Source organism: Venturia canescens, chromosome 11 (assembly GCF_019457755.1).
Source record: "Venturia canescens isolate UGA chromosome 11, ASM1945775v1, whole genome shotgun sequence".
Lineage (NCBI taxonomy): Eukaryota > Metazoa > Arthropoda > Insecta > Hymenoptera > Ichneumonidae > Venturia > Venturia canescens.
In genome coordinates this window covers 6,459,084-6,480,835 of record NC_057431.1, presented here as the reverse complement: position 1 = coordinate 6,480,835, position 21,752 = coordinate 6,459,084, and the positions used below count along the sequence as shown (strand labels likewise).

Below are 21,752 nucleotides of genomic sequence, written 5' to 3'. Positions count from 1 at the left end.
AAGTTTGCACGCCTCCCGCCAGGGGGACTTGGCTCGAACGTGGAGAGCTTCCTAATTCCCTTGCCCTCCTCCCTGCCAGGGCGCCAGCCCCCACCCTCGGGAGTGCGCGCGCCGCGGAGCGGGAGTGGGGATGCGCGGTGGATCTGCGCACTGCCGCGGTAAGCTCAGTCGCGCAGGGGCCCCCGGAGCGTTCGCATCGCCGAAATTCTACTCTGAACAAGATTTTGTTAGAAACAAATTTCTTTCGACTCTTTCGGGTGCAAACTCTCGGTTTATATTTCATCAACACACACATACACACACTTACAATGATTAACACGTAAAATTAGGCTGCTCTCGTAGCGGTAAAGAAAATTTGAAAATTTTTCAATTAACGCTCTCTCAGTCCATCGAATTTTAGTGCTCGGTGCTAACCGCATCGAGTATCCTCTGAAACGTTTGAGGATCCAAACCCAAAAACGCGTCCCTCCGTCTCCTTCGTTTTCGTAAAAAGTAATCGTAGTCGTCGTTCGTCGTCGGGTTCACCTTCGCGTAGTAGAGGGCAGCGAAACCACTGTATATGAGAAGCGCAGCGGTTGCGAGCTGCACAAAAAATTTATCGAAACCATTTCGGTCAATCAACACGCTCCAACTCATTTTTTACTACTTTTGAAAGCATTTTTTACCTGAAACACTGCCCAGAATTTGTAGCTTCCTTCGTTGATCAAAAAATCGTAGTAGCCTGCCCAGTAATCAATTTTCCCATGAGATATCGCTTTGGCGTCACTGTGATCATCGTCCTCCATGTCATCGTGGTCATCGTACTCGTCCAGCTCCTCGTGGCCTCCTCGCTTGTACCATCTTGCATTTCTATACCAAAATCAAAAGTTTTCTAAATTAGTTTTATTTCCTCTGATTTTTTTTAGTCATTTTAGTAATCACAGAAAATTTAATTATTTGCTTTGATTGATTTGCTAATCTCTCTCGTTGAAAAATGGAAAGTGGTAAGATTCAAATTGCTCAATTCATTATTTATAAAAATATTCCACCGAATCATAATTCAGGCTATTTTTATACATGCAAACATCCGTCGCCTCGAAACAATGCCAGAATACAACAAAAAGTCACTAATTTTTTGATTGAATAGAAAATATTTCAAAAATTTGCTTGGAAAGACAAATTTTTTATTTTCTTATTTAAGGGGTCTACCCTAATCAGACGAACAAAGAAAAAAGTATTTTCACAATTATTTTTGACCGGTACAAATTCTAAATATGGATATAAAAAGTGTTGGGCTTAATAAATACACTTTTAGAATAAAATAATAAAAAAATTTTAGAAAAAATCTTTTTATATTCATTTTACTCAGTTTTCGTACAGAAAAACGAAGATATTAAGATATACGAAGATATAAAATGTTAGTTAATTCGTACGATAATTTCTCGATTACTGATTCAAGGATAAATGAAAAATGATAAAAGACCTGAAGGATTGTGCCGTTGTCGCGACAGCAGTGCTCTCCGTCGTGAACTCGTCACCGGGATTAATATTCCTTGGTCCGTCCTTAAGTGCGTAGCTGTTGGCCCAATGAGTGAAAAAGCACAGTAAAAAAATAGCGCGAACTAGTTCCATCATAGTCCGACAACGATCGAGTCGAAAATATTGAAGGGAACAAAAAAATGTTGAAAAAACTGGCACGAAGTAATCGATCGCGCACCTGTCACTCGGTCACTAAATCACAGTAAAAAAGTCGATGGAAAAGTAACGAGACTGCTGGCGAACGTCACAAATCGTTTGAATGAGCATTCGAGACGTCGAAGCGATGGGAAGCCCGAAGGAACGAGGTCCATCGAGGAACACATGCGTCCGAATAGCTTGATCGTTCGCTGTCTTATTCCAAGCTTCCTCGTGTGGCTTCTTAAAAAAAATGGAAGCCAGAAAAAAAATGTGTTTCGTGTTTGCTTCAGTACGGAGAAGAACCTTGGTAACTGTAACGAATCGGTAACGTTAAGCAAACGTTCGCCCTGACAATACGCTAAATGCTCCTAATAATTACAAATATTATGAGAATGTTTGGCGAGCTGTGACGCTCCAAACACGTATATAGGGGGATGGAGACTTGGAAAAAATACATTTTTTTTCCAGGACCAATTCGCAAGAGAATTTGGACACGTGCAGCCCCAAAGAATCTCGATTTTCTCGCTTGTTTACTCATTTTTTTATTCATGCGGCCATTTTCTCTTGGTAGGATTTTCAAATCGGTCACCATACTCGAGTGTGTTCGTTTTCCTTTTTGTGAGCGACTGCCAAAGTTTCCCAAGCCGGCCATTCCCTCCCGAATATCACGCCTCGTTATAACCGGCCCTTAGCTCCTCTCAAATTATTATCTCGGGCACGTTTACCGTTGAAATAATACTCTAATCGAAAGCGATAATTTTACGAGCCTCGCGGGCAAACTCAACGCGTTAGAACCGAGCCCACGTTTCTTGGAAACCGCACCAAAAAGACTCGGGCGAATCGCTATTTTTATCTTAGTTTTTCGCAGCTACGATGACGCCCCCTAGCGGCCACGGATTGTACGAATATTGCGCGCGAAAATTTGAACGGTGCGAAATTCAGCACTGATGAGTTTCAAATGCGAACTCGTTTATTTGAAATTAATTTCTAGATCGATCGGAGGCTTGAAAGGAGCAGAATGACAATCGTTACAAAATGCTTCGAAGTCGTTTTTAAACTTTTTATTTTTTAATCAACATAATTAATTTTTTACATACGTTAGAAGTGAAACAATAATTCATTGATTGATGGTATGACGAGAATGGATTTAACAACATAAGTAATAAAGCAGTCTTCTTTTCTTGTAGAAATTCATCGATTTATGAAAAAAAATTCATGATTTTCCGATGCTGTTGTAGAGGTCGATACCGTCGAGAACACGTTTGGTGAGACCGTACCATCCAGGAATCTCGTAGGGCATGTGGGAGTGTCTTCCATCAGCGGCAACGGCGGCGAGGCTCGCCGGAAAATTAATTTTGTGTCTGGTTATGCTTTTCAGAACGAGGGCTGCAATGTAAATAATGAAATAGATGCTGAAGTAGAGGGGAAGATACCAGAGCTTTTTGCCGATGTAATAGTAAGAATAGGGACGTTTGCTGAGCCGTTGATCGTTCATTTCCGGCTCTTCGGTCGTTGTAGTCATTTTTGGGTAGTCATGGAAATGGTCGTCCGGTGGATGATCGTAGATGACCTCGTGGTGAGAAAAATAAGGATCGCTGGCGTAGCTCGGGCTCTCGTAGTGGTCGGGAAAATCGGCAGGTTTCGGCCGGTACGTGTCTCCGTAGGATGAACTCGTTGGGAATCCTGAGAATTTTGGAGAATCCCCGGAATCGTCGTTTCCATAAATTTCCGGCTGTGCGTAAGAGTCCGGGATCTGGATAAAAAACGTTGTTTTTAAGAAGTCTGCGAATGCTAATCCGGACGCATCCGCCCTACCGATTGATAATCCGCAGCAAAACCCATAAAATATTGACCTCAATGGCCTCTACTTCAGGATGGAAACAATATTTTTCGGGGCTCTATTATTTGAATAAGATTTACCGATCGATTTACCTTCGAAAAAGTACTTTCCGAATCCGGCGGATATTCCATTGCGCCAGTAGCTGAAGGATCGTTGCTCGAGGGTTTCGAATGCGTTTGATAATCGTAGTTCGAGGAATAAACTTCTTTCGGGAGTGTCGCGTAGCTCGGTACGGGAAACATCAATTGTCCGGAGCCAGAATTTTGAGCAGCCTCGATATTCTGTCTCCCGGGATTCGAGTGCGGAACGAATCTGTCCTGTGCCTGTATCCGAGTGTCTGAGCTCTGCTGTTGGTTCGTATTTGGATGATCGACGGCTTCGCCATTGCGTAATTTCTTGCCGGTTGGCACGTAGACCGGCGATCGAGAAATCTCGATATCGGAAAAACCTCTTCCTTGATTAACCGCCGGTCGGTAAGTCGGATTTCGATCGATTTGGGTCCCCGATTGAGGCCGATTTATTGATACCTTCGCGTACGACTCGATCGTCGGGAGATTATTTATCGACGATGATAAATTAACAAATATTATTAATAAAAACAGTGATGAGCCATTTAAGCACGATATTTGGCACGTCATCTTCGACGAGTCGACTCGAAATGAGTGGCAAACGACTTTACGTCGCTCACGAGTATAAATGGACTCGGTATATGATTAAGGTGTGATTTTCATGAATCATGCTAAATGGACCGATAATTAGAAGTTTACTCGGGCCCGGAGGAAAAGAATCTCTTAACTCATCGTGTAAACTCGAGTCTACCGTTATAACGTGCTTCCCAACGTTCATCGTTTAGTATTAAAAGGTAGTCCTCACGTGGAACAGATTTCGTAGTAAATTCATGAAAACTGGCTCCCGTTAAGCTTTTATTCATTAAAGCTAACGATCGATTTCTTTCACAAATGTCGTATCATTCGATTTATTTCTTAAGGACTAATACAATATGGAGGAACTTAAGATTATCGCTATTGTAAATATATTCGTATTTATATAATCTTTTACTTAAAAAAAAAAGAACAGATCACTGTGGCATAGGAAACCAATAAAATCTAAAAAAAAAAAAAAAAAAAAAAATCATTCAACAGAGATAAATAAAATAATCGAAAAAGTAACATATTTGTATATAGAAACATACAAAAAATACACAATTAGTAAGAATACTGTACAATTAATGAGTCGATCAGGATTTCATTGCGTACGTAGAAAAATCATTATTGCTGTTGACCTGCAACCACGTATCACCTTCAATTTTACCTTCAAATGAAATATAATCCGACAAATTTTTATTTTTCTCCACTCTCATCGAATTTTTAGTGACTTTTGTCCTGAAAACATCATAAATGAGTGACTTTTTTATCAAAGGATATGTGCTTAAGGACCAATACGACACACTTTTCTCTGCCAAAAATTTGTCTCCCTCAGAATTTAGAAGCTCTGCAAGCGAACACAATTTCAAAAAAATTCAAGGTAAGAATTTTTATAGTTTCAAAGTAAGAAGTAAGAAAAGAAAGAAGTCAACACGTTGGGAAAATGAAATGAAAAAAAAAAAAACAATTTTTTGAATTTTATCCTTCCTGGTCAATGTTCGGAGCTCTCGTAGCAGAAATAGAAATGGCTAAAAACGTAGCTGGCATGGGAATGTGTGCAGTTGACCCAAATCGCTTCTCGTCGTAAGGAAACTTGGAAGACGAGTGAAAAGTGACTATTTTTTATCATCAGGCTGTCTCTCGACGGTGACATCGCATTTTCCGGTCGTGAGGTTTCTAGAGCCGCCATTTTCTTTGGCGAATCCAGGATTCTCGATGCCAGAAACTCGTCTGTGCGTAATATCGCCGTTCCCTTCGGTCGGTAAGTCAGAAATTCCCGATTTATTATCAGCGCTCGGTTCTTTTAGCCGCGACCGGTAACTGTCGATCGATCGTCTTCTTCGGACGCTGCTCGCTTCGATGTCTTCGATCTTCTCGATCATGTCGAGATTCTTCGCGTTCTTCATCGCCTCGAGATCGTCCTGATTCCTCGCGAAATCGTCCTTCTCCACCTTGTCAGGATTCCTCTCCAAATTCCCGTCAGCTTCGAGCTTCTTTATCTCATTCCTCTCCACCAGGTCCATCCCCATGTTGTCGAGCCCGTTCGCCTCGATGTTCGAGGACTTTTTCACCTTTGGCTTCTTCTTCACAATATCGTTACCCTCCACTTGGGGGCGCTTCTTCAAATACAAATAATTGAACATGAAATACACGATCCCTGTGATGAGACTCGCCGCCGCGAAAATCTGGTACGTCGGCCGGGTCCCAAACGCCTTCATCAAGTAGCCACCGATCAGGCTCCCTGATCCCTTGCCCACGCCGTAGTACAAACCACCCAACAAGCCCTGGATCGACGTGTCCGTTGTCGTCGTCGACAGCTTTGCTGCGTACGTCACCGCCGCCGTGAAGCTCAACGCTGCTGTCACCGACTCCAGGGCCTCGAATATCAAACTCAACCATGGATTGTAAATCAATGAGTAGCCTGGAACAAGCCATCAAGTTCCACCGATTAGAGTAGATCGAAAGTTATTCTAGAAAACGTGACTGCCCAACTAGAGGGCCTGATGGCCACTTGGAACTTTAAACGCGTTTATCTCAAAACTACTTTATCTCGCCAAAAAGTTGGCACGATCGATTGATTTGTTAGCTCCCTGGCTCTGGTCAGCGAGGGACTCAAAGTCATTCCAAATGGGATTTTTCCTCTACTGACTTGACGAGGACTTTTGTCAGGAGACAGTCCCAAAACCAAGCCCATTTGGGACTGCAGTCACGCGCTGCTCCAATCGGGCGAAGAAGAAGTCCCAATTGGGACTTGAATTCGGTCCTCCTCGTCGACTCGAGTCCCGAGCTCCGATTCGGAATATCTTCAGATTTTTAGGATCCATTGGGAAAGCTGCGTCGCAATTTAGGCAAAAAATACTTTTCTCGAATCTCACCCAGAAGTCTGACAGCGTAGAAGACGAAACCGATGAACAGAACGTTGGGGTGCCCTATTTTTTCTATTATGGGACCTGACAGCACTAAAAGTGGGATTCCGGCGATCCCACCCACTGTTATCGTTATCCCCATCAAGGATCTTGACCCACCGAGATCCTGGAGCAGCCAGAATAAGAAGGACTCGATGTAGCCCCATGCTGTGCCTGTTGGAAGAGTCGAAAAGTTTTTTTCCTCTTCATCAACTTGTTTACTGTTTTTTCCATTTCGAATAAAGCTAAAAATGAGCGTTGAGCAATCCGATGTATCGAGACGGATCCGGATTGCCATGTAAACTAATCCGGAAAGCAATGATTTTGAGAGAAACACGAGAGTTTAGAAGTTTCACGCGTTTGTCGCGAAATTAAAGTATCTTGATGTCATTTTAATTCCTGCTCTCCTACCTCAACGTCCGACGATTACGAGTTACATAAAAACAAAAATAATTATAGTAATCGTCGGACAACTCGGTACGAAAACAATGCGGAAGTTGCACAATCGAACCACCATTATTCACACGGATGTGGAGATTAAAAATATGGCGATAAGTTAAAAACAGAAATGCCAAAACGGACGTAATTTTCGAAAAAAAAAAGTCTCGAGCGATTCCTCGAATACTTACCGAGCATGAAACAAGCCAACAGTAGCGCGACGATCTCCACGTTTTTCAAAACACTCACGACGTCGCTGACGACGTTGCTCGCCGGTGATTTAAACTCCAAATTAATCGACAGCATCAATACACCGGAAGCTATTTTGAGGGCGGCGTACAAATAAAACGCTGGCCTGCAAATGGTTTTGTCATAAGTGCTCAATAAACGAGAATTGGTTTCCACATTTGTTTGATTTTTCGCATTTTTCCATTGACTGCGTTCGTTTTTTTCACAATTTTTTAGACTTTAGTCGACGGAATGGTTCTTCCAGAAGTTTTTTCAATTTTCGATCATCTTCGCCAGCAGGAATTTGATCGAGAATTTTCTTCTTTACCGACCGATCGAGAGGGCAAACAAAAGTGAGGTTATGTCTGCAATTTGAGTAAAAATTTTGAGCTTAGTCTGTGATGTCTGGTGAGTTTCTCACCTGAAATCGGTGTAGACCTTGCCCTGGCTGGCCCAGTCGATGAAGAGTCCGGACAAAGGCGAAGAGATCATGCCACCGATGCTTCCATAAATTCTCTGGAGTCCATAATCAGCTTTCTGTTCCCTGAGGATGGCGATGACAGCGCCTTCGAACATGGCGAATGCAGTGCCGCCGATGATGCCGATGAAGACGCGGATTCCGAGGTAAAGCCAGAAGGTCAATTGGATGTTGTACTCGACGACGGTTTCCTTGTTGGAGCACATTTCCGACCGAAGTGCAGTGAGGACGCATCGTTTGCTGCAGTTTTCGATGTAGAGATTTTTGTAAGTGACGTTACCGACGGTCCAGTTGACGAGGGGAACGTCGATCGACACCCGTGTTGTGGCAACATCGGGATTTTGGCATCGAACACCGTCGAAAACGTCGCTGCCGACCGGGGCCATTTCCTCGACGAGGAAACGCCTCTTTTTTTCAAGCCGATCGATGTAATTGGACTCAACACTTTTCAGTTTCGTCCAAATATCCGGATACACGTTCGCAACACGTTTTCCCTCACTCGAGATTTCCCCGAATTCACAGAAACTCTCGTTCCTCTTCGGAGCTCCGAGACTCGTCGAGTTGTCAACACTTTCGACGCTCGACTGTGTTGGCACCCGGCGCGTGCACCGGTAATCGTACAGCTGCCGTGTAGGAAAGAAATATGTGCTTTTGGACAACTGGCGCACGGAGGTCTTGAAATATTCGTTGTTTTTCATCTTCCTGTGCTCACGCAAATCATCCGAGTAAGCCTTCAACGGCGGCGGCAATTCGCTTTCCGTTAACGTGTATGCGTACGACGTGTTCAATCCTTCAGCCAAATCAAAATGTCGCACCGTGTAACCCCGCGATTGCAACATTGCCTGGTGGTCCGTCTCGTTTTGAATATCCACGTGACAGATGTACCTGAAATTTTGGGGCGTCACGAATTTTTACACTTTTTTCACCGTGTATGGGTTTTCAGTGTTCAACACTTTTCTGTGTTGCCTTTCGAAACGTGTGAGCGTAAGTGTGTCAACTCTACAACACTGAACTTTCCTGCGAGAAAAGTGTTGATCTCTGAAAACACTTTTATATTGATTGAAAACGTGTTGGCTTTTACGCCTCGGTTTGAAAACGCGTAGAGTTCGTTTGTTCGCCCTGAACCGTGAGAGGCTTTTTTGTGTTGATTCTAAAACGTGTTGGCGATTTCAGGTCGTTTTTCCGGAGTGAAGGAATTTTTTGTATCGGTCCTAAAACGTGTAGCAAAACTGTACGTTTCGATTCCAAATTATTTGTGATCAATTTTCACGGTTCTAGAATGACGCAGAGATCATTTCCATGCTAATTAAAAACGTCTGACTTTCCTTCTGTGTGGATCGTTAAAGCAAAACTTTACCGTGTTGTTCTTAAAACGTGTTGCTGACTCTATGCCAAGTCCAAAACGAGTAGAACTCTTTCAGGTCGTTGTGAAAACGTGTAGCTCGTTTTGCGTTGTTTCCAAAACGTGTTGCCCGTTTCGTGTTGCTCTAAAACGTGTTGCTAATTCTCCGTCTATTCCGAAACGTGTAAAGCTCTCTTTCAAAAGCCATTGCGTAAATGTGCAGCTAGTTTTGTGTTGTCTATCAAGCGCTTTTGGCTACGCTAAACCGTGCACAGTTTTTCGTGTAGCCCCAAAAACGTGTAGCTTTCATTCTTACCCGCAACTTTCAATTCTGGTGGTGATTTTCGGTTGGAGCTTTGTCTCGCACGGATGATTCTGGCTCATCGTGTAGATGAGCTCACTCTCCGTGCCAGGACAGCTAACATCCATTACAACACGTTCTGGGAATTGAACGGTCATTCTCCCCACCGGGACTAAAAGGAGGAGGAGGGCTGCGCCGCCCCCGAACGATGAAAACAGGGACAGCAAAATCTGCGCGACACAAATACACGCTTTAAGGCACTTTTCTCAATTTAAGGCCTACCCCCCGTGACGTTTCAACTGACAAACGAAGAAACGTGTTGAACCAACTGACCTTGAAGTTGCCTATGCGATCGGCAATCATTCCAGCTATCGGTGGCATCACGATCGCTACGAAAGGAGTCACTGCGCTCATTATCGCAGTCTCCTCCACGTTTATTCCCAACTCTCTCATGTGAATCGTCAAATACGGATATAGAACGTACAGAGCTGAAAATAATATTCGTTAATCCATTCGAATTAATCCACTTCTTCGATCAATCGATCATCGAAAATGGCGCATTTTATTTACTCGAAGCCTGAACGAAGAAAATCAGTTTCAGAGGCAAAAGTTCCTTGTGCCGGAAGTCCTTGATGATCCTCCTGAAGAAGCTCTTTATCAGCATCATCTTGACGATCCTTTTCGTCCTTTATAACGCCCCAATTCACTCTCCCCTCGATTCGCAATAAAATATCTCTTGAAGCCAAACAAGAAAAACCTATCCAGACTTCGAACGGAAGACGAACTCGTTCGCTGGCATTAAATTTTCTTCAACTAGGTCATCGTATCGTCCGGCGATGTCCTGTGAACGTGAACGCAATCTCAAGGACTTTTCTTTTTAACCCGAGATTTCATTGCAGATAATAATTCCACCAACAAAATCGTCGATAAATCGAGACCTTTTTTCCCCTAACATTGCGAATTTTCTAAATCGACTTCCAAACGTTTGTCAAAATTTTTTAAATGAATTTATCGGTATTTGGAAAAACCTTTGTTTTTGTGCACTTTTTCGAATTTTCAAAAATCAACGAGAAATCATACAATCGCCAAGTTGATTTAAGAAACCGTCACAAAATTTATTTCCCGTTCGCTCTTCCGTAACATTTTTTATCTTTTTGGTGCACACACACACATGCACACGTTCCGGGAACAAAAACAGCAATTTTCGAGCACGAGAGCGTTACGCAAGGATTTTAAAAGCGAATAATCCTGACGCAGAGAGCTGGAGATCGAATGCACGTGGCGTTCGGGCTAAAATCATTGAATTCGTGACCTTGGCGAGGCTTCGAAACAATTTTTAAGGCCACGATTAATTTTTTTTAAGGGGGTAAGCCAATTTTTTTTTTTCCCCAATATTCAAAGGCATTTTGATTTTGGCAGTTTTAGTGGAAAATTTAATAAAAAAAACTCTTCGAGCGACTTTTTTTCCACTCCAAATGAACAGTCTCGTATTTGAACACGCGAGAATGCGAGATCAAGAGGCAAAACAGCATCGATTGGAGAGAGATGAGTATGCAATTTGTGCATCCTCGGACAAGGCTCTTCCTGCTTCTTCTTCTTCTTCTTCTTCTTCTCCTTAATATATGTAGAAATAAACTTCCGTCAAGGTAGATTTTTTCAACGAAAAAATCATGCCCGTAATCACACGGTATTGCATTATAAATGATTGCTACTGCACTCGAATCCATATTTACACTCTACAGTTTATTCGTTAAATTGCTTGAATTAAGTTTTTATTTCACTCGACATAAAACTGCGGCTTGACGATACATTTTTTATCTCGATTATCGCTATTTCATGGATCTCTTTTCATCGGTTTTTGACTTGGAAAATTTTCATTTACGAACTCTGCATATTTTATTTATTCGTATTGAAAAATAATTTGCTTTATACCCACTTCATTATTAATTTTCGTATTTCCAACTAATTTATCGCATTCGATTTGACAAAAAATGGATAATTTTAATTTAATTTAATTGATCAAATTAAATTCAATATCAATTAATTTAAGTTCAATAATTTTTGAATTTTTTAATAATTTATTCAATTTAAATTGATGAAATAACATTTTTTTTTTTTTTTTGTTAATTTTTACTTATTCTCAAGTTTTTTTTTTTCTTTTCATTTTCAAGGAATTGATAAATTTCAGTGTTTTTTTCATGAAATTTATAAATTCTCGTAACTTCTTTTTCACCAACTCAATTTACCTTCTTCTTCCCTCTTCTTTATTAATTTTCAAAAAACATATTTTGGCTTGAAGTTTTCATGGATAAAAAATTTTTTTAATTTCGATTATTCCGAGCCGATTTTGTCGGCACAAAGATAAATTGAGTGAACAATTAAGGCGAAATTTATTTGTTCAAATATAACTGCGAGTCGCGGCGGCCGCGGTGCCGTCCGAGAGCTTACCAAATGGAAATTGCAATCGCACGCTCGCGCCTCGCCGTATACGTCTATAGAGGGTGGCGAGTATATCGCCGTCGAGAATTGTTTGGAAAACAATTTTCTCGTGTCCGTGCGCTAAAAGAACGGGGCTTTGGTATTTTGCAAGTTGAAAAGTTTACCGCATTCACGACATTCTCCGTTGGCCGGATCGCGCGACAGATATCGCGAGCAATTTCGAGAACGGATGACAATTAAGTTCCTCGTAATTGCACATCTTCGTGAACGTAACGATTTTTCATTTTTTTTTCTTCAACAATCATTTTACAAATTACAGGCCAAACCTCGATTCTTTTATGATCCACCGAGTCCACGGGAATATCGACGACCACTTGGCTCTCCACTCGATACTTGATTTTGTAACCAGCAAAATAATAATATCTAAGGAAATTCGCATTTAAGGGGGCGTCCTCCTGCTTTAGAGAGACAATTGCTTTCGGAATGGTTTTAAGCATATTTCCAGAGTACAAAAACATTTTTATCTCGTGAGAAATACTCATTTGTACATGGCTTAAGCACCAAGCCTGATTGTCCAAATTTTTTTCCCATTTTCGTATACTTTCCTTCCACACGAACCCTTAAAAACCAGGAAATATTGCGAAATTCCATATTTTTAGGGAGTTCGAAAAAAAGACGCTTCTAAACGAGAAGAATATCGCTTCGACCTCCTGCAAATACAGAATTTCGCAATTTTTTCGGCTTTTTATAAGTTCGTATGGAAGGAAAATGTACGAAAGTGGAAAAAAAAATTGGAATTTTTGTCACAGACGAGAATTACGATCTCCAAATTTCACGCAGCTGAGAAACTTCGACGATCAGACCTCGCGCATAAGCCACGTACAAATGAGTATTTCTCACATCGAAAAGGTGTTTTTCTACTGTTAAAATATTCTTGAAACTATACTGAAAAGCTCCCTATCCCGAGTGATTCCCCTCCATCCAAAAACGTTCCCGAAAACAATCGATTTTTCGGCTTTCCAAAGCCCCTTAAAATAAAAAAAAAAAAAAACAAATAAATTAAAAATGAAAAAATCGTGCTGCGCGAGCAGTCGCTTCCGATTCGTCAAAAACCATGAAACGTGGTTTAAAATTTATGAAAAAAAAACTGACGAAAATTGAACAAAACAAACTACTTGAAAAAATTAAAAAATTGAAAAATTAAAAAAAAAAAAAAATTCAAATTATTGGCTCGTTCCGAAGCCTCGAAATGGAATAAAAATTCAGATCGACGCGATTGTGTGTTTCATCGTTAAAATAAGTGATGATCCATGTCCATCCGCGAGGGGATAAAAATGAAATAAAACAATTGATGAATGGAAAATATTTGATTCGCGCAAGTTGCACGTTTGATGCGAGAATGTGCGAGACTCGGGGGCACTCGCGCTCGCTATCAACTTATCACGGGCGTCTATAAACCAGCTTCTCGTTCCTCTCCGATTATCCATTTTATTCGATTACTCGCGCTACCTAGTTATATGCGAGCAGCGTCGTCGTCGTCGTCTTCTTCGTCACGAACGTCGACTCACGCGCGTCGAGTCATGAGATCCGAAAGTTGAGCCTGCAGCACGACCGATTCTACTGCTTTCAGAGTCTTTAATTCGAAAATGCGATCAAATGTATTGCAGCATCGATTAACTCGGTTTGCTTAACCTGCGCCTTAAGGCTGACGCGATTTTTCGATTTTTCGAGCGGAGGCTCCGCCCACTGTGCGCTGATTGGCCGGGCGGCGTGGGGGGCTCGCGCTCATTGGTCGGTCCCCGAATCAGTCGAGAACTGAGCTCCGAAACCTCGCAGGAAAAAGTCTCGAAGGACTTTCCTCTTCGGAATAATCTCGAGTTCCACTCGCCCTGCGAGTATTTCCATTTATTTTCAAGTCACCCGGTATACCGGTCTTTTTCTATAATTGTAAGGCGATTCTACGATTTGCGTAATTTCAGCTCGGACTCGGTGTCGGATTACAGGTACTCGGTATTTTTTTCTCCTCTTTTTATTTTTATTTGTTTTCTCTCTCTCTTTTTTTTTTTTTCTTTCCTCCTCGTACAAATGCATGTCGCGAGAAATGACTTTCGAAAAGTTCAAAAGCCGCTGTTTTAAATTGCAGCACGATCAATAAAAGTGGCTGGATATAAAAATTCAATCATTCCTGGCGACAGTGCCAGGGAAGAAATAACTTTCTTCGTTATCTTTTCCACCTTCACTTCCAATTATTTCCATTTTTATCGTCGTTTTTTAATTTTATTTATTTATTTATTTATTTATTTATTTATTTATTTATTTATTGATTAATTTATTTATTTATTTTTATCATATCGATACACTGAGAAGTGAAAACAAATGATCGTTGCTTGAGGAAACAATTCAATCCTCGATCTCTCGTGGCTTGGAATTTTTTTTTTTTTTTTTTTTTTTTTTCATACCACGACGACTCGTCTCTTGATTTGCGACTCCAGTGACGATGTCTCAGTCACTAGAAGGTACCGTCTCGGTGTACCTACTTATTTATAAACCACCAAGTAAATTACCTGCTTTTGTATACACTCACGAGCAACATTATTTACGAGTGTAAATGTCGCAAGAAAATAACTCTGTCAAATTTGAAGGTTTTTTTTAAATTTCCTTTCAAAGAGCCTGCACGTCCTTGCTATTACGAGATGAGACTATTCGACAATTATATTTTGCCATGAATCGTTACTCAAGTGGAAAATAATTGTAAAAATTGTTGTTTTTTAATGGCGAATACTTTTTTCAGGTGAATGACTCGGAGGAGCCTCGCTCGGATAACGAATCCGACGACTTGAGTCGTAACGCAAATATTTTGATCTTTTAAAACGATTTCTCACACTCTTTTAATCGCCTTTTGGGTTTCCAGTTTTCCAAAATTTTGCCAACGCTTTTTGGGCTTGGGGTTTGGCTTTGAAGTTTTTGCAAATTTGTCTGAAGCTTTTGGTATTTGGTTTTAGAAATTGGCCCATTTCCTCGTGTTGCTCAAGTGCTTTTATCTACTTTATTTGAAAAATTTTTCAATTTGCTTTCCCTTGCTTGGAAAAAATGCTTGAAATTCGTCGAAAAAATATAATTTTTGGTTGGACCGTTGCGAGCGCACGTTTGAAGGATTTTGATGGATGGTCGCGAGCTGCACGCGACGAAAATACCGATGGTCAGTTTGGCACGTGTAAAAACTCGAATATTTTCACGTAACTTGAGAAATGAGTAAAATCTTTGGAATTCGTGAGCTCGAACGAGAGCCGATTGTCACAGGAAAACGAGGAATTCCTTCGCGATCGAGTTTTGTTTGGCAAATTAAACAAAATTTCCAAACTTTTCCTCAAATTCAGGAGACACTTTTGCTATCGAGCCCCCATTTTATCGAGGAAAACAAAAAAAAATGAAAATCCACAAATTTTTTAAGTTTCGAATATTTTTCATTTTTATCAATTTTTCGACGCCTCTTAGTGATTTAATCGCCCAGAAACGCGATAAAGAACGAGAGGCGAAAGGGGGTCAAGTGCACCGTCGTCGCCGTATGAGAAACGTCCACGTTCATACGCGTGTGGTAAACGCTTATAAAATTCTGTACAAAGTGATTGCTCCTCCATTCTCGTTGGATATGTTTTGAAAGGAACTAACGAATTACGCTATTGCTATTACACCCACACTTGGTACAATCGCCATCAGAGCACATCACCGTTTCTTGTGACCCCTATACACTCTATACATGTATATTAATCCGTGTAAACATATCCAGGGTGTCTCGAAAATCGTTCGTTTATACAAACGTCATTTTTCGAGATGAATTTTTTTTAGCATCTTTTTTTTTCATCGAAATCGTGAAGAATGAGAAATGATGATTCGCATGAAAACTGAATGGGAGGTTGAATGATTTTTGTGAAAATGGATAAACAAATTTTCGAATTTTCTACCAAAAATTCTTCGTTGCCATTTTGCTTTATATTTTTATTCGTTTTTTACACAAATAAATATTTGGGTAAAAACTCTTTCTTTTTTTTTTTTTTTTTATTATTATTTTTATTTTACTACAAATTCGACTCATTTTTTGTTGATATTTCGAATCTGGAAATGCTTCTGTTGAACGAAAAGTAGAATATTTGGGAATCGTTTTTGGAAAATTGAATGAAAACTGTGCGTTTGAAAAAATGTGATGAAAATGTGGCTCGTTTACAGAGTTGAACGCCAATGAGGAAATAGCGAAAACTCATTTTCTTGTTGAGTGGAAAAAAGAAAAAGTTGTTTTGGCTCGTCTCGTTAATTTGGGTATTTGAACGTTTAGAAATCGAGGGGGAAGACGTTAATATTTTCTTCATTTAAAGAAAAAAAAGTGAATAAATTCGTTTCGCATTCGTTAAACATTTCAGCGTGCAATAATGCTTTTTGACAGGTTGACATAAATTAGATTGCGCTCCGCGACATAGGAAAATATTATTTTATCAGTTTACGTAAAGTTTAAAGAAAACTGGATGAGTTTCGAGTGGAAAATCGCGAGCGTGCCTGAGTCATCAAATTTATTGCGAATATTTTTTTAGTATTCTTTCTTTTCTTTTTTTTTTTAATTTTTTATTCAATTTTTCTCGTGATTTTCGAAAATTCCAATTCGAATTAAAATAATTAATGAAGGAGAGAAAAAAATTCGCTCGCGCGGTTAACAAATTTGTCACGTAATTTCGCCTCGCAAAAATAGAGCCTCGTGAATGGAAAAAAAGGCTCGGCTAATCGGCCAGCTTTGGAGAGAATCCTCAATAAATCCTAACCCAAAGAACGCTTTTTCCACACCTCGTTTTTTTTATTGTCACGGTTCGACGAACACGCACAATGCAACGCTCTCCGGCCATCATCGTTCTTATTAATACGTTTATTTTGTGGCATAACTATTTTCGCTGATGTTGCTAATTACCCTCGAATGCAACTCGGAATTTTCAAACTTATTGCTATTTTTCTACAGGATGGAGATTGACCAAAAACACTTTGTGGATCGTCGAATTTTTTACCACGAAATTATCATTTTCATGGTTTTTTTAGATTTCGCGTGTTTTTTCCTCGAAATTTCCTAACTTTTTTGATTTCCGTCTTTTTAGAAACATTTTTAGAAACATTTTTTTTTGCTCCTGACACGTGAGCAAGATTGACGATCACAGGTTTACATGGATCTTTGAATTTCTTCGAATGAAATCGTCGTTTTAATGCTTCATTCGTTTTTGAATAATTATTTTTGGGAAATTTGCCTGCTTTTTGTGTTTTCTCGTTTTAATTTTTGCTCCTTCCTTGTTCGTTGTTTAAACATTGAGCTTGAAAGCATCCATTGAGAAGCATAAATAAACTTCGATAAAAAAGTATCTTCCCAAGGCTCCGAGTGTCGAATGATTTTTATGCTCGTTCGTTTTGTTTTCCCTCTTTTATTTATTCGGATATGAACGACAGTCGATTAATTGCGAACGAAGAGGAAAGATTTAACGAGAGTGTACGATGATTATTCATAAAATTTGAAGATATCGAAAATCGTGAGCGGAAAAATTTGAGCGAGCGAATCTTTCACTTTTTTTTCACTCGAGCCTGTGCCCTGACCCAATTTTGCACTCAAAATTCGTGGTGAATGATTTTTTTAGAAAATGGTACTTTCAGTTCAAGGATTTCGAGAGATTTCGAAGCTTCAGCTCGCGTTTTCGTGTCGAATTTTGACTTTTTTCGAACTTACTTTTCCACGGTTATCCAATTTTTGAGTTCTTTAATAAATCTTCACAAAAAAAAAAACACTCGGCAAATGTTGACAGGCTGACACTTCAAATCTCCATCAAATTCTCACTCCATTCAAAATCGAAATCCAAAATTCTATCAACGTTTTTCCACCTTTCTTTTGACTTTTTTCTTGCAATTTCGACGTCCCCGATAAATTTTTTTCTTCCTCGTGATTAAACTCTATTATCGCGATCGCAAATCGCTGCGTGTCTACTCTGGCCGGTGCCGAGCACACTACTGGCGGATTACCGATCTCTCCAATACTTTCATTGCGCTCCTACTACGCCGAGAGCGCGGAATAAAACAAAAATTGGTCACTCGACAGACACTTGGACACTTGAAATCAAAACTTTGCTCATTCTAACTTGCTGGAATGCAAAGATTCTTTCGAATCTCTCATTTTTTTCTTATTCCGATAAGAAAAAAAAAGAAAAATCAAAAACGTTTGTACGTTAAACCTGAATTTTTCATTTCTCATTTCAATTTTGAACTTCGAACGAATTCTAATCGTAAAAAAATGAATTTTCTTTTTAAACTAGATTTTTTCTGACGCAGAAATTCGATGATGGGCTCGAACGATTGTTGAATTTTTACACACAAAATTCGTAGAGAAATTTGATGAATTTTTTTCGAGTTTGTGAAGACTTAACGTTTTTTTGCTATCGCTGCCCCGGAGTGGGTCAAACTCCGAGGAAGAACGCGGAAAAAACGTGAGTCAAGGAAAAACAAGAATTTTTCTGTCACTTTGTAACATTTTTGGGGTACGAGAAACTTAAAAATGATTGTCAGGCGAATTTTTTCCAGGCCTCGATTCAACGTTGTTGAGTAACATTATGAGCAATGAAAGGAGGTCAACAGGTTTCGATATCTCGTGGAATCGACACTTAAAAAAGTTACTCAATTATCGAAACCGATCGTTTACTTTCAATAAAAATGAGAAATCCAATCACGATGCGCTTTCATCGCTCGGAAAGAATTTTGAAGAAATATTCCACCTCCAAAAGTCCGTCTTCCGGTAAATCGGAACAATGGACCGCGTTTTGCACTTTCGTTTTTCCGTACTTGGCCCTCAGAGTTTCCGGTCGGACCTGCCGCGCGATATCCTGGAAAAGTGAATTTCATTGATTCAGAAAATGGTGAAAAATTTCAATAAATTCAAATTCCAAAAGTGCCATGATCATTCAAATTTCTAATGAGAAATCAAAAAGTTATAATTTTTCAAATTTTCAACGAAAATGTCGAGAATTTTCGTCCATTCACAGCCAAAAAATGATAAAATTTGGAATTCCGGGATGTTGGATTCAAAATCATTAAAAAGAACAAAATCTTGTCGTACAGGATCCATGGGACCACAGATTTTTCGAAATTCTGTAGGAACATCCAGTTCCTCGTTGACATGAGTGATCTCCATGGCTATGCAAGGCCCAGACTGCAGTTCGGCGACCATGGCCTGAAAAAAATGTTTTCTGAATCAATCGTCACGTTCGTTTGCACTTGGAATACTTTCCAGTATTAGAATGAAGCATTTTAGGGATTTTTTGTAAAGATCAACTTGGCCTGTAAAATTTTTGACTCAACTTACGCTGTACTCGGGCAAGACGCCTTTGTAAACTTCCAGGAATTCTTCTGCGTTGACAGGCTCAACGACAAACTGCTGAATCGCAGTGATTCGGAATCCTGATTTCTGAATGGAGTCGATTATCTGGCCAGCGAGTCTGGCTTGGACGGCGTGAGGTTTTATCACGCAGCATGTGCAATATTTAAGAGTCGCTGTATCATCCAGCCCTTTCCTCTTGCTCTTTGGCTCAGGGAAGAAATAATCTAATTCCTGGAATTTTTAGTTGGAAATTACAGATGAATTGGAAAAAAATTGCAGATTCCAGAGGCTCTGCTCACTTGATCGGCCTGCTCCTGGGTTGCAGATCCATGCACCGTGTTCTTAATGGAATCTTCTCCGTAACAAGCCCTCAGAGAGGCTGGAGCTTCTGATCTCGCAACTTTAGAATCCGTTGGTCCAATCAGTTGTCGAAAACGCTCCGTGCCGTTCTCTCCCAACAGTTCCAGCACCAAGAGACGAGCAGAAGTCAAATGCTTTTTTAGTTCCCTGAAAATCGTGAAAGTTTTGTTTCAATAGCTTGTTTTGAATTTTTTTATTTTCCATTTATTTAGAACTTACCGCAGCTCTTGATCGGCTCGATTCGAATACAAAAATTCCACATCATCTTCCGACAATTTTACCATTTCAATGTTATTTATGTGAAAATCGTGGTTCGTTATAAATTTCAAAATTTCACCCATTTTTTCCATCGCGTCTGGTTTTATCATGGCAAACGTTCTGGAATTGGAAATTCATTGTTCTTTAAGTTTCTTCTCAACTTCAATACATGTTTTCTAAGAAAGCTGTACTTTTACAAAAGCCACATTGGATGATAGAATTTTTTGTGGGTTCAATTCAGATAAAACTGTACTTCCGAATATTCATTTACATTTTTATCTCAATTTCCTCACTGCTTGCTTTATTTTATTCACAAAAAGAGCAAAGCATTGATTTTGAAAAGCTCATTACTGGATTGTAAAATAATTACTTTTGTGTTCGGGATGCGATTTTATTTCTGGTTATGGTGTCTGCAACATCAGTGATTTTCATGGCTCTTGAAAAAATGGTAACCATTGATCCAACGTAAAGATTTCTTGCCTCAATTCCTTCGCATTTGGTTCTTCTCAGAAACGTCTTTTTCGTTTTGATATCGTACTGAGAAGAATTAGTTGATCGTTTTAAAAATTCAATGCAAATAAATATCATTCGTCGACCAAAAAATTGTGCGAAACGAATGTATTTGTTGTTTGTTTTCGTAGATAAAGATTTTATTTCTTACCAATTCGATCGTATTGTCAGCAGGAAAATAATACAGGTAGAATTTTTTTAGCATTGACGAAACTTTGTCGAACCATTCGGCTTCGAAAATCAAACGTTCTGTCAAATTTCCAGACATGTTTGACGTTGTCGATGGAGGTTATGTTCTCATGAAAGCTGTTTTTTCTTCTATACCTCTCTCTCTCTCTTTCTCTCTCGATATTATTCTGATTTTTAAACAAAATTTTTTATAAAAAAAAAAGCGATTGGCACTTTTGTAAGCTCGCAATTGTAGGGTATGGCGCATATTACCCACCGTGCATATTCCCCATTGAAGTTTTGCATTGACATTACTCGAAGATTCATAGAGCGAGAGGCATGATACGACCGTGCATGATACTGATAGAAAATATGTTTCTGTTTTACCATTCGTTATAAGTATTAATGAATTTAGTACAGATAAAGCGTCGAGTTGTATTTTTTGGAGTCAGCAGTGCTGATCACTCGCTAATTCAAATATTGAAGTGCTGCATGAGCACTTGAATATGAATTAGTACGATTAAAGAAAATCACGTTAGATTTTTATTACGGGAATAATAAATATTCACATATATATGTACATCAGTCATGCACTAACAGTTTGTATATACACATGTGACTTGATGAATCGAATATATTTATTTAACATTCACTTTTGTTTACCAAGAAACATTTTTGAACATAGTACATCCATATATATAATATACCATTATATGTATATCTGTCGTCGAAATTTTTGTCTAGTGATCGAAGCACGAATTTTGCGTTTAACTATGATAACGCGTCTCTTTTGTTATTAATCTCTCTGTGAACAACAAAAGATGAACTATGGGGAATTAGCACGGCGCAAATTCCTAATCGCCATGTCGCAAATAAAAAAATATTAATTAAAATTTGATAAAAATACCTTAATATATAAATATTAGAGCGCCACAAATAATGTATAATTTTAATGGATGATCATAATTTATTCAACGGTTCGGTACATACAATTTTGTGTATTGATAATTATGACAATTAATCGGTGAATATTTACGAATGGATTTTGGATAATTCGTTCAGTTTGTTTTCGTTCCTCACGTGTTTACGTTTTCACGCGTTTACGCTTGGTCGTGTTTGGACTATTCGCTATAGCGTAGTAGCAGAGCAGAGTGGGGATAGAGGCGTTCGGTCAGCCCCGCCAGCGGGAGAGAGGGGAGACGGGCGGACACCGGGCGAAGCTCGAGACAGGGGAGAGGCGCAGGCGCAACATGATTCGCTTCAGTCACGTCGCTCGGCCCGCTCGGCGCGCAGCACAG

General features: G+C 39.7%; 4 protein-coding genes across 6 annotated transcripts; all 4 read right to left on the bottom strand.

Moving 5' to 3' along the window:
- Positions 1-260: 260 nt before the first annotated feature.
- On the bottom strand, positions 261-1,841 carry LOC122417722 (uncharacterized). Its single transcript, XM_043431523.1, has 3 exons — positions 1,463-1,841; positions 666-849; positions 261-582 (listed from the first exon to the last, which is right to left on the bottom strand). Exons 1-3 carry the CDS (start codon positions 1,612-1,614, stop codon positions 397-399), a joined length of 522 nt encoding a protein of 173 aa, XP_043287458.1. The 5' UTR covers positions 1,615-1,841; the 3' UTR covers positions 261-396.
- Positions 1,842-2,795: 954 nt separating this feature from the next.
- LOC122417720 (uncharacterized) lies at positions 2,796-4,280 on the bottom strand. The gene is made up of 2 exons (XM_043431519.1): positions 3,589-4,280; positions 2,796-3,409 (listed from the first exon to the last, which is right to left on the bottom strand). Exons 1-2 carry the CDS (start codon positions 4,132-4,134, stop codon positions 2,870-2,872), a joined length of 1,086 nt encoding a protein of 361 aa, XP_043287454.1. The 5' UTR covers positions 4,135-4,280; the 3' UTR covers positions 2,796-2,869.
- A 126-nt stretch (positions 4,281-4,406) lies between these two features.
- On the bottom strand, positions 4,407-18,315 carry LOC122417708 (major facilitator superfamily domain-containing protein 6-B). Of its 2 annotated transcripts, none has more exons than XM_043431496.1 (8): positions 17,521-18,315; positions 9,903-10,173; positions 9,666-9,820; positions 9,348-9,562; positions 7,633-8,574; positions 7,175-7,338; positions 6,516-6,719; positions 4,407-6,061 (listed from the first exon to the last, which is right to left on the bottom strand). In XM_043431496.1, exons 2-8 carry the CDS (start codon positions 9,997-9,999, stop codon positions 5,256-5,258), a joined length of 2,583 nt encoding a protein of 860 aa, XP_043287431.1. In that variant the 5' UTR covers positions 10,000-10,173; positions 17,521-18,315; the 3' UTR covers positions 4,407-5,255. The 2 variants fall into 2 exon arrangements, with proteins under 2 accessions (XP_043287431.1, XP_043287432.1); XM_043431497.1 differs by lacking the exon at positions 17,521-18,315 and adding an exon at positions 11,579-12,353.
- Positions 18,316-18,462: 147 nt separating this feature from the next.
- Positions 18,463-20,879, bottom strand: nmdyn-D7 (nucleoside diphosphate kinase homolog 7). Of its 2 annotated transcripts, XM_043431517.1 has the most exons (8): positions 20,732-20,879; positions 20,438-20,642; positions 20,147-20,313; positions 19,738-19,896; positions 19,458-19,665; positions 19,144-19,389; positions 18,898-19,011; positions 18,463-18,664 (listed from the first exon to the last, which is right to left on the bottom strand). In XM_043431517.1, the coding sequence occupies exons 2-8, from the start codon at positions 20,552-20,554 to the stop codon at positions 18,521-18,523; spliced, it is 1,155 nt and encodes a 384-aa protein (XP_043287452.1). In that variant the 5' UTR covers positions 20,555-20,642; positions 20,732-20,879; the 3' UTR covers positions 18,463-18,520. The 2 variants fall into 2 exon arrangements, with proteins under 2 accessions (XP_043287452.1, XP_043287453.1); XM_043431518.1 differs by lacking the exon at positions 20,732-20,879 and having other exon boundaries at positions 20,438-20,719.
- Positions 20,880-21,752: the final 873 nt, after the last annotated feature.

What these genes read in the sequence shown, in the direction of transcription:
- LOC122417722 (XM_043431523.1), bottom strand. Translation starts at nt 1,614, where the DNA reads ATGATGGAACTAGTTCGCGCTATTTTTTTACTGTGCTTTTTCACTCAT. An exon ending in ACAACGGCACAATCCTTCAG is followed by an intron (nt 850 to 1,462) that starts GTCTTTTATCAT and finishes ATTTTGGTATAG; the next exon opens with AAATGCAAGATGGTACAAGC. An exon ending in AATTCTGGGCAGTGTTTCAG is followed by an intron (nt 583 to 665) that starts GTAAAAAATGCT and finishes TTTTTTGTGCAG; the next exon opens with CTCGCAACCGCTGCGCTTCT.
- LOC122417720 (XM_043431519.1), bottom strand. Translation starts at nt 4,134, where the DNA reads ATGACGTGCCAAATATCGTGCTTAAATGGCTCATCACTGTTTTTATTA. An exon ending in CGGAAAGTACTTTTTCGAAG is followed by an intron (nt 3,410 to 3,588) that starts GTAAATCGATCG and finishes TTTTTTATCCAG; the next exon opens with ATCCCGGACTCTTACGCACA.
- LOC122417708 (XM_043431496.1), bottom strand. Translation starts at nt 9,999, where the DNA reads ATGATGCTGATAAAGAGCTTCTTCAGGAGGATCATCAAGGACTTCCGG. An exon ending in ACCAGAATTGAAAGTTGCGG is followed by an intron (nt 8,575 to 9,347) that starts GTAAGAATGAAA and finishes CCAAAATTTCAG; the next exon opens with GTACATCTGTCACGTGGATA. An exon ending in CTACGCTGTCAGACTTCTGG is followed by an intron (nt 6,062 to 6,515) that starts GTGAGATTCGAG and finishes GGCTTGTTCCAG; the next exon opens with GCTACTCATTGATTTACAAT.
- nmdyn-D7 (XM_043431517.1), bottom strand. Translation starts at nt 20,554, where the DNA reads ATGTCTGGAAATTTGACAGAACGTTTGATTTTCGAAGCCGAATGGTTC. An exon ending in CGAGCCGATCAAGAGCTGCG is followed by an intron (nt 19,666 to 19,737) that starts GTAAGTTCTAAA and finishes CACGATTTTCAG; the next exon opens with GGAACTAAAAAAGCATTTGA. An exon ending in GCGTCTTGCCCGAGTACAGC is followed by an intron (nt 19,012 to 19,143) that starts GTAAGTTGAGTC and finishes CATTTTTTTCAG; the next exon opens with GCCATGGTCGCCGAACTGCA.